Source organism: Amblyomma mixtum, chromosome 3 (genome assembly GCF_055824585.1).
Source record: "Amblyomma mixtum isolate Tamu chromosome 3, ASM5582458v1, whole genome shotgun sequence".
Taxonomy (NCBI): Eukaryota; Metazoa; Arthropoda; class Arachnida; order Ixodida; family Ixodidae; genus Amblyomma; species Amblyomma mixtum.
This window is the reverse complement of record NC_143014.1, coordinates 333,154,207-333,170,307: the sequence shown is the minus strand read 5'-3', so window position 1 is coordinate 333,170,307 and position 16,101 is coordinate 333,154,207. Positions and strand designations below refer to the sequence as shown.

General features: G+C 48.0%; 1 protein-coding gene across 3 annotated transcripts in view; it reads right to left on the bottom strand.

Annotated features, from left to right (window-relative positions):
• The window catches only part of LOC149355992 (FK506-binding protein 15-like), a 282,100-nt gene that overhangs the window by 210,857 nt on the left and 55,142 nt on the right, over positions 1 to 16,101 (bottom strand). For all 3 annotated transcript variants that reach the window (XR_016291608.1, XR_016291609.1, XM_089584064.1), the window contains exons 10-11: positions 3,833 to 3,906; positions 2,558 to 2,692 (exon numbers count right to left, since the gene is read on the bottom strand). Coding sequence is in view for 1 of the 3 variants with exons in the window: in XM_089584064.1 (XP_089440190.1) it covers positions 2,558 to 2,692; positions 3,833 to 3,906 (209 nt within the window). In the remaining 2 variants the exon portion in view is untranslated. The remainder of the gene's footprint in view (positions 1 to 2,557; positions 2,693 to 3,832; positions 3,907 to 16,101) is intronic.

Below are 16,101 nucleotides of genomic sequence, written 5' to 3'. Positions count from 1 at the left end.
CCTGTCATCCATCGCTTCGTCACCCATCCTTTCAGCGTCCTCAGGAGGCACATCTACATCACAATTGTCAGGGCAGACAAACCCGCTGTGCCTGAAGGAGTTCGCAATGACCTCCGCCGACGTGTTGCTCCAGACATGGGCTAAGATGTGGACCGCGCTGAGGAGGGTTATGTCATATTCTCGCTCAGCCTCCTTGCAGAGCAGCATCCTTTCCATCACATGCCGTCTGTACTTTGTCTTCACGTGCTGGATGATGCCCTGGTCCAGCAGCTGGAGAGCAGACGTCGCGTTTGGCGGCAGGAATGCAAGCTCGATGCATTCCAGCCCTGTCACATTGGTGTGTGCGCTGCAGTTGTCCACGACAAACAAAACCTTGCGGTTTTTGGCGGAGAAGTGGCGGTCGAGCTGCCGCAGCCAGGTTTGAAAAATATCCATGGTCATCCACGCCTTTCTGTTAGCTTTGTATTCTACAGGCAGGCGGCGAACGTTCTTAAAGCACCTAGGGTGATTTGCTTTGCCTATCACAAGAAGTGGTAGGCGCTCCGTGCCCAACATATTTGTGGCGAGGAGCACAGTTATCCTTTCTTTGCTCCTCTTGCCTCCAACGCACGAGTCACCCTTGAACGTGATCGTTTTGTTCGACAAGGCCTTGAAAAAAAGTGCCATTTCGTCGGCGTTGAAGATGTTGGCAGGTTCGTAACGAGCCAGGTATCGAGGAAGCTCGGTCGACTTCCAATCAGTGATGCAACATTCATCTACTGCTGCCTTCTCACCACATACGTTCCTGAAGACCATGTCTTTCTTTGAAGCACGCGAACCATTCTTCGGTTTGGTTTGGTTTATGGGGTTTAACGTCCCAAAGCGACCAAGGCTATGAGAGACGCCGTAGTGGAGGGCTCCGGAAATTTCGACCACCTAGGGTTCTTTAACATGCACTGACATCGCACAGTACACGGGCCTCGAATTTCTCCTCCAAAGAAATTCAGCCGCCGCGGCCGGGATCGAACCCGCGTCTTTCGGGACAGCAGCCAAGCACCATAGCCACTGAGCCACCGCGCCGGCCGAACCATTCTTCAGACGCACTGAAAGAGTCAACGTTCATTTTTGCTGCGTATCTCTCAGCCTGCTGACAGATCAGCGGCCTGCTCAAAGGAAGTTGCCCGCTGCGCATATCTGCGATCCATCGTAGCAACGAACTTTCTAACGCCGGATGCGCTGCCGTCCTGAGCCTTTTTCTTGCTCCGATGAACTTCCCGCAGTCAAATGCTTGGAGAATTTTTTCTTTGTTCTTCACGTAGTCACTCAATGTGCTACGCTTGAGCCCAAACTTTTTCATTATCTCTTGCCGAGAAACGCCTTCACCGACCTCCTTTAATATCTTGACCTTCGTTTCTAAATTATTGGCCGGCTGCTGTTGCCGCTTCGCTGGGGAGGCGGCCACCATAACAGCAAAGCGTGAAGGCAGAGACAGCAAAGCGTGACGGCAGAGACAGCACCCACCAGTTCGCGCTTAATGCGGCTTGTCACACTCGCAACTAAAAAAAAATCAGCTGCAGCGTCGGCGCAGACGTGGCGGCAGTTACAGCACGCACCAGAAGTCGAACGCAACGGGCGCGAGTCCGCACACAACACGGCTTTTCGCACACTCGCAAAAGAACACAGCTGCAGCGCAGGCGTAGCGTGGGTCGAATGGGCTGAGCAGCACGCGCGTAGATCCGTTGACAAAGTAAGCCTAGCAAGCCGTCCCGTCGTCCTTTGCAACTTTTAGTGGTTGCTAGATGGCGGAATGCTCGACCAGTGCGCTGGGTGGTGGCTAGCGCCACCTGGCCACTGATCGCTCTCTCACTATCATCATCACATCTCTCGCCTCCTGCGGCCGTTTCTCGTCTTGTTTTGGTTTGTGTGGCTCTCCTCGGCTGCGCCGGCTTCGTCGTCGGTTAGGGGTGTTTGAACATTCGGGCCGCCGAGTATGGACGTTTCGATAGCTCTCGCCGGGGTTGTCCGAGTTAACCGATACGCGGCTAAATGCTGCCGAGTTAACAAGCGTTTAACACCATTGAACTACACACATTTTTGCCGGGACAGCGGTGCGTGTCCGAGTTAACCGAATTTCCGAGTTATCGAGATCCAGGTTAGCGAGGTTTTACTGCATACGAAGCCACTCATCACATCTACATCAATTATTGAGCCTGAAGCATCAACCTGTTTGAACATGCTGAACTTGAAATAAGGGAGTAATCAGTCATTAGCATCCAAAAAAGCACAGTTCTATGGCTATGAAGGAAAGCTACAAACCTTTCCACCATAGGGTTAAGGGAGCTGCAAGAAAGACTTTGCTCAGTGCACACTCATGGCACACTGCTGTACACCTACAGAGACACATCTTTGAATTTCCCACATCCAGTCAATACGCCTGCAGGTTGCAGGCATGCTGACTACAATGTGAGCAGCCATGCATCTGGCTGGGACACTGAGGCGCACTCACACCCACTGGAAATGTGATGGGTTCCCACAGCACTGAACAAAACTAATGTAGGAAATGTAAAGCCCAGCACACCACAAGTTTCTCACGTGGAGCATTCTCAGCATCTTGCAATGACGATGTAAGCTTCCAATGCAGTAGGAATGAGGAGAGAGGTGGGGGAACCCTTGAAGGCACTGACGGGCACTTTCTGATGTGAAACTTTTCTTCCTACAAAGTGTAACACAAAATTCTTGTCGAAAGAAACTACAAGTAGTGCCCCTTCACAATAAACAAATTTTAAAAATTTGATAGAAGATGTTTTGGAGCCCTTTAAGACAGGTAATGAGGTCTTGTCCGCACACCCACTCAATCAGTGCTTTACTTTCCTTTTGCTCGACTGAAACATTTCTTCCTAGCCTTCAACTGAAAAGCTTAATTCGCGTTGAACAAAGCCAATTGCATTAATTGGCAAATGACCACTACACACAGGTAGCATTCTTCATTCACCTTGTTGGTGGCCTTGAATAACCTACGGAGGGCCCGCTCGCATAAAAGATTAGAACTGCATATAACACAGCAGCAACAGTGGCCCATTGTGTTACTATGAGTTCAATGAGTTCCTCTAAGCCCATTCTATGAAGCAAGTGGCTAGCATAGACAAGCTCGCAGTTAGAAGCTTGTGGTTTCCCAAAATTAAGAGGCAACATAGCTTTCTGGCACAAAAAAAATTAGTTTAACAAAGCAGAATTACAACAATCTGTAGAGGGTGAGAGTCTTTTAATTGTTTTTTCCAATTTTTCAAGTAGGCACATCCAGTTCATAGTATAAATACCGTCAAAACGAAAAGTGAGCAAAATTTACACTGCAGTTGAAGCATTCAGCCGACTGTCTGGAGAACGGAATAAGCCTTGTCTCTGTCCTGCTGTTTTTCAGCTTATTTTTGCCCTCATTAGGTCACTTCGCCAGCAAGGCTCACTTCAGCTACAAGATGTACAGTATTTGCCAAAAGTAACCCGGCACAGGTGGCTTGTTTCTTAGCCACGTAGCGAAGCACTCATGGCAGCCCTTAAGCTCTGATTCCGTGTAAAGAAAGGTGAGACCTTGTCCTTGCATCATGGCACCATTCGGTCTTCAGGGCTGCTGTAAATGCTCCGTTATACGTTTGAGAAGCAAGAGCATGTTGCTCGGTTACTTTTGGCAAAGGGGGTACATATGATGGCTGTAAATCGACCGACTTCCAAACAAAAAATAGCACCAAAATAAAGCCAGGGAAAAAAATCCAGTAAAGCTCCAATTCGCACAGCATCTGCAGTTCAAATATTCACTGCGTCAATACAAAATGTATTCACGCGGTACTTGGACACTCACAGCAAGCTGGGTCTGTGCTTGGTACAGAGCCATGTGCTGGGCTGCAGGCATGGCAGCAGCTGCAGGAGGGAGTCCTGCATGACAAGTGACAGAATGCCTTTATCTGGCACACAGAACAAACATGCACAGGCCAACCACAAAAACTGATACAGCAAGATAAAAATTTTTTCAGCACTTCCAAGGTCAAGGCTAACGTTGCTAGATGCACAATGCCCCACAGTATAACCACACCCAAACGACTGTTCCCAGAGAGCTTTTGCATCATTGCAAGCCCACGCTACCTACGTAGAAACACTGTTGAACAATTATTCAATCCATCAAGTACAAAGCAGTAACTAAATATGAGGAAGTTACTGCTTGCCACATATCTCACAGGCTAGCTCATCATGATGCCCACGCACAAATGAAAAAGATAACCTAAGCGATTACATCAGGTAACAATCAACAGTCAACTATTTTTTCACATTTTGTCACATCATAAAGCGAAACAACGGTTAGCAAACTTCTGGCATCCCTGCTCTCAAATTAATGAGCATTGTTAACCTTGCCATGAGGATTAGGCAGGCCAAGTCGCGCACGACAGACTAAAATTTGAAATGCTGACATTCACAGGAAAAACCAGACCACTTGCTTTCATACTCAGTGCCAATAATCTTTACATTAAGACAAGCTGCTAAGCTGAGAACCATTAAACTTCCACGTCCACTTTGACAACCGCACACCATGCAGTCTGCTAAACACCAACTGCATGAAAACTAATCCAAAGATAATAAGCTCCCGAGTGCACAGTTGCTGGAAATTGACTCTAGGATCAAACACTTTTGAGGTTGGTAAGCCTGAGATATAAAATTAACAAAAGTTAACTAATTGCCTACAAACTAAGATTGGGTAGAAAAAGTGTGAAGGTACAGAGAGGCATTACAGTCAAAAGCATTGTATTAGCGCTTTTTCGAGGTACAACTGGGCAATTTCTAAATGGCAAGTCTTGACTGGCCAGTATGTCATCACCTTCTCGAGGCATGGAGCGGCAAACAGAGAAAACAGCACCCATGCACGCAGAGCTGATGCCAGTAAGGGCGCCACTTGCTGGGCTGTTTCCACGTGCATGTACAACCCCTGCACATGTCTGTGCTCTTCGACAGCAAAACACATTGTGCTACACAGGGCGCAAACTAAATGCATGTGCTTTGCAGTGAAGCTGCCACAGAGTTGGTACAATAAAGGGCAAACAGTTTGCCAGGCGTTGTGTTGTACCGTATTTACTCGCATAATGATCGTACTTTTTTTTTTAAAAGACTGACGCAAATTTAGGGGTGCGATGATTACGCGGGGTAAATTTTAAAAAAAAAATTTGAGCACGGAAAACGCACACAAGTCGCAGGCAGACAACCCTTATCACACGGGCGCGCTACACGCGGCTATCGCGAACCGATCTCGGCGATATCGGCTTACGTCTAACCAGATAAGGTAGAGTGCGAAAAGCGCAAGAGCTGGCCCACTTCAAGAGAGTACTTTCTTCGCACTTAATCACGTTACAAGATCACGTTCAAAATAAGCAGTGTGTATAGTGCTGCACGATGGCTGCAGCCTTTGATCTCGTCCGATAGCGCGGCAACAGCGTATAACAGCAACGTCCCGCGGCGCTCAAGCTATGCATTTTACCACTGTTACGACGAAAAATGTCCGGTCCCTGCCGTATCTTTGATGTACCTAGGTGACACGTTCACAACGCTCGGAGCACTGGATTCCGCGCGCTTACCACAATGGTGCCGCCCATGAGCGCGACGGACGACGGAGCTGTTTACTCCCCAGTCGTCGCTAGGCCTAACTTGTTTCGTAACGAAGCCACAGTGGACGGCGCTTTTGAATTGACCAACGCTATAATGAATGTTCTACTTATGGCGCTGCCTTACTCACAACCTCATTGTTTCATACTAAAAGAAATATATACGATCGATTTCAGTGATGTCTTCGCAGCAGAACTGGCCAAGCAGATCGGGTAACTCGCGCTGCAACGGCAGCAGCTGCTGCGCGGCTGAGAACATAAAACTAGCTAGTATCACAGTTATTACTCCTACCAGCAACTCGGTACAGGCCCGGGATCCTCAAGTATGATTCATTTTTGACGTTCCCGTATCCCAGGGCTTATTATTTACGAAAACAATAAAGTTTAGCCACGAAAACAATAAAGTTTAGCCCGATCACCACGTCACTTCGTTTGTTGCACCCCAACCCAGAACGGTGGCGAGTCTTGCGACAACGGCGAACCGTGATTCCAGATAACTGCAGTTAAGTTTGGTATCCGCGGTTAAGCATAACCGCATTTAGACTGCCTGTGTGACCGCAGGCCAACCAACAGGCGGCTGCCGCTGCAATGCTGACAGAGCAAGTTGGTAATCTGCACGTGCCATCTGTCAGACAGATAAGCAAGTACGATCATCGTCGGTTAGACTCGACATAATCGCCAAATTGCCGCAGCAAGTTCGGGGTGCGATCATTACGCGGGGAATAAAAAAAACTTAATTTTGCCAACCAAATTCAGGGGTGCGATCATTACGCGAGTGCGATCATTATGCAAGTAAATACGGTACTTGACACAGCCTAGCACATGACGCTTGCGATGGCATGAGCTCAACACATGCAAGTGCTCACCGGTTTTTATGGCTCTGTGCCTTGATAAGACGCTGGCATATAAGCCGGGCGATGCTTCGTTAAACAGTTAGAACATCCAAGTGCTGTTAAAAAAGCTATTCAGGTGTGCCACCACAGTAGTACACTACCGCAAAAAATTTCAATTCTTCTTTCTTCAGGTAAGCTAGATCAACCTACCATAACGTAAGAATAGAAACTTTGAATGTAAGCAGAACAAGATAAGTATGCCAAAACACAAGTGAAGTTTTGCCCTATTGAGGTTTTCTCCGCAACTTTAGTTTCAACGTGTGGAAAATTATTAAGGCCAAAGCAAGCAACAGCAGCTGCTCTTGTAATTCTTCAGCAATGAAATTCAGAATAGATGCAACCTTAATGATGTTATCAGCATTTTTTTTTCCTTTCCAAAACATATGCTGTAGTATAGTAAGTTATCTTGCAAACAACTCAAAAGTGACTCACAACACTGGGCATTAATGTGATTAATAGCACACTATTTTTACTATAACCAAGACTGTTGATCTTTAAGCACTTTAGGCAGCCATAATTTTTTAGGTTTTAGGGGGGGGGGGGGTTTAGATCCCAAAGCGACTCAGGCTATGAAGGACGCCATAGTGAAGGGCTCCAGAAATTTCGACCCCCTGGGGTTCTTTAACGTGCACTGACATCGCACAGTACATGGGCCTCTAGAATTTCGTTTCCATCGAAATTCGACCGCCGCAGCGACAGCATAGGCAGCCAGAATTAAAATTCTTATTATCAGATGATCAAATTACCACATGACCCCCCAAAGAGCTGCCAAAAACTCTGTGCATCATAGTAAGCTCATTTGTGAAAGAGCTTCCTCACGTGTGGGGTCAATACATGTGAGGAGGCTCCATCATGCAAGAGTGAACAGCACGTGATAGATGCACAGAAGAGCCAACCACATGACAAAGGCGAGGAAAATGCGCCAGCAAACGCAACAGCAAGATGCTTTATGAGAAAAGGGAAGACCAGTGATGCGGCAACCAACATGCGATATGGCGCACAGCTGGGCTTGGCCAGCTGACTGATGTTACACTGACCCATAGTTCACTAAGCCAATGCATGGCCAATAGCCACCATCGGCTTGGGCTGGCAGCAAAGCTCGGAAACTGAAACTATGCAGCTGGAAGGTTTTGCTGCCACCAACTGCTGTGCCTGTCATACAGTCATACCTCAACGTGGTCTCACTTCAGGAACCCATTCATGATAACCCGTATCAGCCCAGCACTGCCCAAATTACCAAGTGCGTGATGTCACAGACTAACACGACCATTGGCATGGCAACGCCAGCAGTTCAAGTTGTGTGCATTTCTTGATTAAAGGGGGTCAAATTAACAAGGCTTTGCTGTAGCAAAGTCCTCTAGAAAAAAAAAAGGATTGCAAAAATGACTAGCACTACGATTGAAACACTGACATTTTCAGGAACTAGACAATAGTAATGCTACTGTAAGAGTTTTTAGAATCATTCACACTCCACTGGTGCTTAGCAACTCTCAGTACTACTATGGACTAGCTTCACATCTTGTGCCATGCAGTATACAGGATACAAAAGCCCAAGTGAACTTTTGTCATAACGCAAACACTCAAACTGTTTACTTTTTCAAAATTTAGCCCGTGAAAAATAAAGATTCACAACAACGTATTTGAATAGCATGACCAGGCATTATATTTTGGGCAGAAGTGCTCCATTCTTTGGCTTTGGTCCTTCTGTCCCCTTTTTTGCCCCATCAAATGAACTGTGTTCCATTTTTGCAGAAACATGCATAGCTGTGAGGTCAGCACCAAACTATGCAAGCTCCAATGAGTGAACTGTGAATCATATCATGAGATGAACTCATGAGGTTATTAATGTACCTTGATATCCGCATCTGCGCCTCGTTAATGCCTTGCAAAAAGAAGAAGCTACAAACAACACATACCACTATAGGCAAGAGAAAGTGGTTTCACGATGCCTCCCCCCCCCAGTGAATGCAAGGATGAGCTGAACATTTGGTGTGCCTTTCAGGTGGCTTTACCAAGTCACAAGAGGCAGTTCAAATTAATAAATAAAAGTATCATTGGTACCCTGCTCTCGTAATTACATCCAATATTCTGAAGCACATTTTTTCCAATGACGAGGGCTGCATCAGCGCTTGCGAAGCTCTCCCACATGCAGCTTGGGAAGCCTGCTTCTACTGGATTGGCTCACAAGCTAGAGGTGAAAAACCCTCCAACAAAAGTATGTTGCTTAGGTGTCCCGACATCACCCTTTCTAAATGTATGATCACGCAGAAAAGTTATATTGGGCACAGACTCATGCATTCTTATAACTTTGCTGCATTGACTGAACTGCATCATACACCACAACAGCCAGCTGTTTATAACCATTTCATGAAGATGCGGAGATATTTGAGAAAAGATGGTACCAGACTTTGCTGCACAATACAACAGCAACATTATCAGCTAGGTGTCGAGGCTTGATGCACTTAGTGCATGCCAGTTCAGGCAGACAACATAAAAGATCAGAGTCACAAATTTTTTTTCCTCTATTCTCTCTCGTTGATTGATGTTCTCCTGATGTTGATGTGGAGTCGTAGAGGGCGGGTCTCATGAATGGCCCAGGGGACATACTTCGCTACGGGTGAGATCAGACAGGTGTGCAGGTCTTCGGATGATAAGGCACTTGGAAGGCTTCCATCAAGAAATTATTTAATACAAATATATACACAACTGATTTACATATGCCGAAAAGATTTCGGCCTCTCCGCTTCAACTATAAGTAAAACCTCAAACTTCCACGACTCCGGACCACCGCTGGCCACAACACGGCCAACCCGTCCGGCCGCCGCTCAAATAACTCGCGTCTCCAACTCCACGCTCTCGACCCCGGGACCACCACCGGCCACACATGACCGATCTGACCGGCTGCCTCACACCCAACCTCGGCGCTCTCGTTCGCGTGCACCCATCTCGTTACATTCCTGCCAAAAACTCCATCCTCAGCCAATAGACAATCATCCCACCAAAACTTACTCTTTAGCCAATAGACGACTTTCCCGCCATCGTTTAGACGAAAGATGTCACCGCAAAAAAAAAAAAAAACTAGTACACACTATAAAACACACGCCTAGCTGTAAGCCGCCGTGGCTAACTAGAAGCTACTACAACAAGAAGAAACAAACACAATTTAAAACACACGCTCCACTGTTAGCCGCTCTGGCCAGCTAGCAGGAACGAAAACAAGCACAGCGCCAGTCCACCCCAGCCGTCCTGTCGTCGTATCGTGTTTCGAACCGACTTCTGAGAAGAAACCATTGCCCACTCGCTGGGGCCGAGAAGCACGACACCCGCACGCGATGTCGTTTTCAGTCCTTACCCTTTTGTCTGCGCATTCCCCTGCTGCCCTTCAGCGGCACTCCTCACACTTTACCACTACGCATGCTAGTTGCGGCGTGACACCTCTCCCCTTCTTCTCAATTCTTCCCCCCGACCTTTTTTTTTTTTTCGCCAGTTCCGAACAATGCATGCTTCTCCTTTAGGCTGCCTCAAGCCGCCGCCCCTCTCTCTAGTGCGAGAATGCACTAAATCTTCCCCCTGAGATACACTCCGAAAAAGAATATAGGCATGCGAGTACATGAAAGCAAGGTACACTTCTACACACCACACCATAAGCCGCAAGATTACATGTTTCAAGTGAAGGTTAATGATACAAAAAGCATCCATGCAAATAAAAAGGAAAGCAACCACAACAACAGTCCACCAAGGCGAGCCTCGAACATTGCAGCTCTCATGCTCTGTGCTCAGGGGTTGCTTCTGCTTGACCAGTTCATAATAGTCATTCACTGTCACCAAGCAGTCAATTTCACTCGCCAACTCCTCTGCCACTGTGCGCAAGATGGGAATGCGTGAGCCCCCCCAATCAGCTCTCAGCGGCACGTACGCGAGCTCAGCCTCAATCTGGTGCCCGAAGGCTCCCTTCAATGCCACTTTGCCTTGTGTATCTACCATTTCCTGCGGCAGCAGTGACCTCTTGACCACTGAGATGTCCGCACCCGAATCCAGTCGCGCCAAAATGCCTGATTCGCCCGAACAGAGAGAAATATCGCCCACCTTATGTGTCTCCGCCCGCTGAGTGCTCGCTTTTGGCTCCTCATCCTGGCACAGAATTTCAGCGTCATGAGTGTTCACCTCTATCACTGTGGCAGTAATTCTCCTTTCCTCTGTCTCTTGGCACTCTCCGTCCATATCCCCTAAACGGCCACAGCGGTAACAGAGAGGCGACGCAGTGTTCTTTCCCCTACCCTGCTCCCATTCTCTGCCAGCAGAATGCCCGTGCGTAGCAACGTTACGAACACCTGTATCTCTGTTTCCGCTCGTTACTTCTGCTTCATGACACTCTCTAGCCAGGTGACCTGGTCGGCCACAACGGTAACACTGGCGTGCCGTCGTATGTGCTTTAAATGGCGCATACTTCACCTCCCTCTGTTCTTCCCTGTGAAGTGGCAACGTCCCAGCCACCTCCTCTCTTCTACATCCTTCACCACTGGCCGTATTCATAGGCGGAACGCCAGATCCCAATGATTTCCCTTCTGACAGATCAGCTCTGCCTTGTCTGCGAATTTCTCTGTCTCAAATTCAATTCTGGACCTCTCTAACCTCATCTTTTCAATTTCCATTCTCATTAGCATAATGGCTCCAGGTTGGCCCCTTTCCATGCTTGGCTCGCTCATTCCCCCAGTCGTGCTACTATCCATCTCTGGCGACAGTAGTTTACTTTTTCCCCTCGTGAGCATACAGCAACCAAAGCTGAGGGCAACGCTGTTTGCTCACCGTTTCCCTTTCACCATCTCCACTTCAAAGACCGTCAATCAGGCCAAGTTCCAGAGTCCTCTCACAATGAGGTTCCCACTGACACGCCACCAGTCCTGTTACACAACGCCGCCACACTCTCAAGGCCCCTTCAATTTAAGTCCGTCCTCCTTTTCTCTGTTGGTGTCCACGATTCCTCTCCTCACCTACACTGGTGCCGAAGCTGCGATGACCGTTGAACATCCGTCTGCTGTCTCTTGCGCCGTCGTTCTTCTTTCTTGATGTCCGGTTTTCCACTCCTCTTCGCCACCCAAGGGCAAACGTTCCTTGTGAGCTCACCAACTTGACATCTTCTCAACCTGAGTTGCGTCTGTCTTCCTCGTTCCCGTCGCAAAGCAGCGGTCCCTTGTCTCGAAAGCCTGTCGACTGCGCCAGTCACGAATTTTTTTCCTCTATTCTCTCTCGTTGATTGATGTCGTTCTCCTGATGTTGATGTGGAGTCATAGAAAGCGGGTCTCGTGAGTGACAATGGGGACGTACTTCGCTACGGGTGAGATCAGACAGGTGTGCAGGTCTGCGGATGATAAGGCACTTGGAAGGCTTCCATCAAGAAATTATTTACTACAAATATATACACAACTGATTTACATATGCCGAGTCAGTGAGTGAGTAGAAACTTCATTGATTTCTAAGATTTAGCCTGCGGTGGAGGTCGTCTTCAAGTCTTCTCTTCAAGTCTTGAGGTTGCCTCCTTAGCCTTGGGTGGTCCCCTAGTCCAGGGCTCCACTGAGTCTGGCCACCTCGCTTGCGTGTGCTATGAGTGCCCTTTGGGTCTCTAGCTCGCAGCTGGTGAGCCGGCTCTCCCATTGCTCCGCACTTGGTGTGTCGTGTTTGTGGAACGATATGTTTCTATCGCATTCCCATGTTATGTGGTATAGTGTTGGCCTCGCTTCGCACTAAGGGCATGTGGCGCGGTATTGTGAGATTTTGGCCTCTCCGCTTCAACTAAAAGTAAAACCTCAAACTACTTCCAAGACTCCGGACCACCGCTGGCCACAACACGGCCAACCCGTCCGGCCACCACTCAAATAACTCGCGTCTCCAACTCCACGCTCTCGACCCCGGGACCACCACCGGCCACACACGACCGATCTGACCGGCTGCCTCACACCCAACCTCGGCGCTCTCGTTCGCGCGCACCCATCTTGTTACATTCCCGCCAAAAACTCTATCCTCAGCCAATAGACAATCATCCTGCCAAAACTTACTCTTTAGCCAATAGACGACTTTCCCGCCATCGTTTAGACGAAAGATGTCACCGCAAAAAAAAACAACAAAAAAACAAGTACACACTATAAAACACATGCCTAGCTGTAAGCCGCCGTGGCTAACTAGAAGCTACAACAACAAGAAGAAACAAACACAATTTAAAACACACGCTCCACTGTTAGCCGCTCTGGCCAGCTAGCAGGAACGAAAACAAGCACAGCGCTAGTCCACCCCAGCCGTCCTGTCGTCGTCTCGTGTTTCGAACCGACTTCCGAGAAGAAACCATTCACCACTCGCTGGGACCGAGCAGCACGACACCCGCACGCGATGCCGTTTTCAGTCCCTCCCCTTTTGTCTGCGCATTCCCCTGCTCCCCTTCAGCGGCACTCCTCACACTTTACCACGACGCACGCTAGTTGCGGCGTGACAAACACCATTGCTTGTCATCCTCCTCAAAGATGAAAAAGTGACAATAGCTGCACTCAGTCATGTGATACGGGCAGCCAAGCCCCACCTGAGCCACACGACCCCAAACAGCCCATTTTCATTGGGCAGACTGCAGACTTGAAACTGCATTCATTATCAGCTGTTGGTTAGGAGTGACAGCACTATAGTTGCCATAGGCTACCGCATGCACAGAGTTTGGATGAGAGTGTGGCACCTATGTCATGATCAGCTATGCCATGGCCAACTATGCCAGGGCCAACTATGTCACAGTCTCCTGAAACACTAACCACTGATTAAAGACACACACGCTTCCCAAGTGTCAATCACACCCCTGGTCCATACAGGGGCATCACATCCACGTGAAAGGATGTGCAACACCTGCAGGCAGAATACTCTTACGCAGTCTCTGTCACAGTAATGAAGGAACATGCGCACATACAAGTAAACACAAGAATGCTGCCGAATGCTATTGGCACTCAATCTTTTCAACGACCACTCCACATCCTCGAAATCTTTCACACTTCTGCAGTAAACCAATCACATTAATACATATGAAATACAGTAGAACCTTGATGATACATCTTCTGAAAAATGTGGTGAAAAAATATATCACTCTGGAAAACATGTGGTCCAAAGCTACCATCCGAGCCCACTAACAAAGCCAGTTATAATGAATGTTCACTTATATTACGAACGATGGCTGTGCTACCATCAAAATATGTACGTATTAGAACAACGGCACTTCATGTCACATAAAGCAAACAAGCATAGCCGCACCCCTTGATTAGTGTAAACGAGGAGATGCCACAAGCTCAGCCTCATGGCCAAAAAAGCTCACCCCTCCTGCAGGAGCAGAGATCGTCTCCCAGCCACCTTTCGGCTGTCACTCTAGAACTCGCCTGACTTCGTATTTTTCGCTGTAATATGGGAAGTCCACTTACTAGGAACATCGGATACAATGAATGCAATCAGCGTGACAGTCAGATAGATACAGATAGGCTTGACTCTACTAAGATATTTAAATATGTGACAAGAATGAGTACAGCGGCATTTATTAGCACTTCCATCCCCTATTAGCCAGTCAGTGTTTGTTGGCGCAAGATCTAGGGAGCTCTCCCAATGCTTGTAAATTTATTTCTACATTTGCATCTTCTTTAACACAAAAAAAAAATTCCAACATATCCAGTCCGACAAGGGCGAAAATAGCCAGAATCTCTTCCTTGTCACTGTCATTACTGGATGCCTCGACTCAACATTCATGCACTGTGGTGAAGCAACTCTGGCAGCTGACTGCCGCAGCATTCCTGCCCTGCGTTTCATGCACCCCTAGGCTTGACCCGCTCAGGTGTTGCTGCACCTGAATTAATTTAATTCTTTTAAGTAATTGCCACTGATGTCACGGGTGGGATGGCCTTATCAGGCGAGAAACTGCTTTCAGCCTTCTTACCCAGGACAAACTTTGCAATTTATAGTCCCAAAATAAAGACTACTACTACTACCGCCTAGACATAGTATCAATCAGAATAACGTTAAACTATGAATGTGCTCACTGGGAAATTCTATTATCTGGGAACATATTCACCAGAAGAAAAACACTAACTTTACGGGGTTACTCTTTTCTTGCTCAAGATTTTGATGGTATAAACCAGGCAAATGAATGAACTGAGATCACATGAGTGAGGTTGTACTGTATGTCAGCAAGGCTTCACAGCAGCATAATATAGTGTATACAGTCAAACCCGACTATATCGAACCCGTTTACATCGAATTACCCCGTATATCGAACAATTTATGAACATTGTATTGCTAGAATGAGAATGTATAGCAAAAAATACTAATATATCGAACAAAAATAGCAGCCGCGCTTGATATATCGAACTTCAAGCCGCGCAAAACTGCTCCAGAAGTTGGCTTTCCCGCGTGGCGGCCGGGCGAGCTGCGCCAACATCAATCCCCCCAACCCCCCTTCGACAAAGTGGTTTAGCCCAACAGCGCTCGCACGGCGCTGCTCTCGCTCCCTCAGACAGCCACCCGGCCACCCCTAGCAGAAGTGGTTCGACCGCGCACTCTGTTTACTCGCAGCCACGTGCGCCTGCATGCTGGTGCGCGACTCGCGCGACTGCGACTGCTTTGTTCTGTGTGCTTCGTTGCTTTGTGGGAACGTTGAGCTCGTCCGCTTCGTGAAAGATGGCTGCTGTGAAGCGACAGAACCTAACCATATCTTCAAAGCTGGAGATCATCAGAAGAGTTGAGCGCGGAGAAAAGAAGTCGGATGTCGCCGCAGCGTACAGCATCCCCAGAAGCACGCTGAGTACGATTTTGAAAAATAAGGCCGACATTAGGGCTAAGGCGGACAAGAGGCCTGCTGCTACCACCAGCGCTCGACGAGTATGGACGGCTGCATTTGAAGACGTAGAGGCTGCAGTGTATAAGTGGTTTGTTGACGTTAGGTCGCAAAACATCCCCGTTTCTGGCCCAATGATCGAACAGAAAGCAAAGAATTTCACTTTCATGCTGAACAGACCCGACTTCAGAGGCGGCTCAGGCTGGCTGCAGCGGTTTAAAGAGCGTCACGGCATTGTCGGCCGTGCTGTCACCGGTGAAAGCCGCGCTGTAGATCTCGGCAGCGTGCAAAAGTGGATTGATGAAAATTGGAACGACATTACAACAAGGTGCCATCCCCGTGATATATTTAACGCCGATGAGACTGCTTTATTCTGGCAAATGCTTCCGAACAGAACACTGGCCTGTCGTGATGACAAGTCCCACGGCGGGAAGGTCAATAAAGCCAGAATATCCGTGTTGCTCGCCACCAACGTCGACGGGTCAACCAAGCTTTGACCGCTCGTAATAGGAAAGAGCAAATCGCCGCGGTGCCTAAAGAACGCACTTTCTGTTCCGGTGTCTTACAGATCGAACGGGAAAGCTTGGATGACAAGCGAACTTTTCGGCAAGTGGCTCAAGTCCTGGGACGACGACCTGGTAAGCCAAGGCAGAAAGGTCTGCTTACTGGTTGATAACTGCTCTGCTCACCATTGCAACGTCAGCGTCAGCAACATTGAGCTTCGTTTTCTTCCGCCCAACACAAC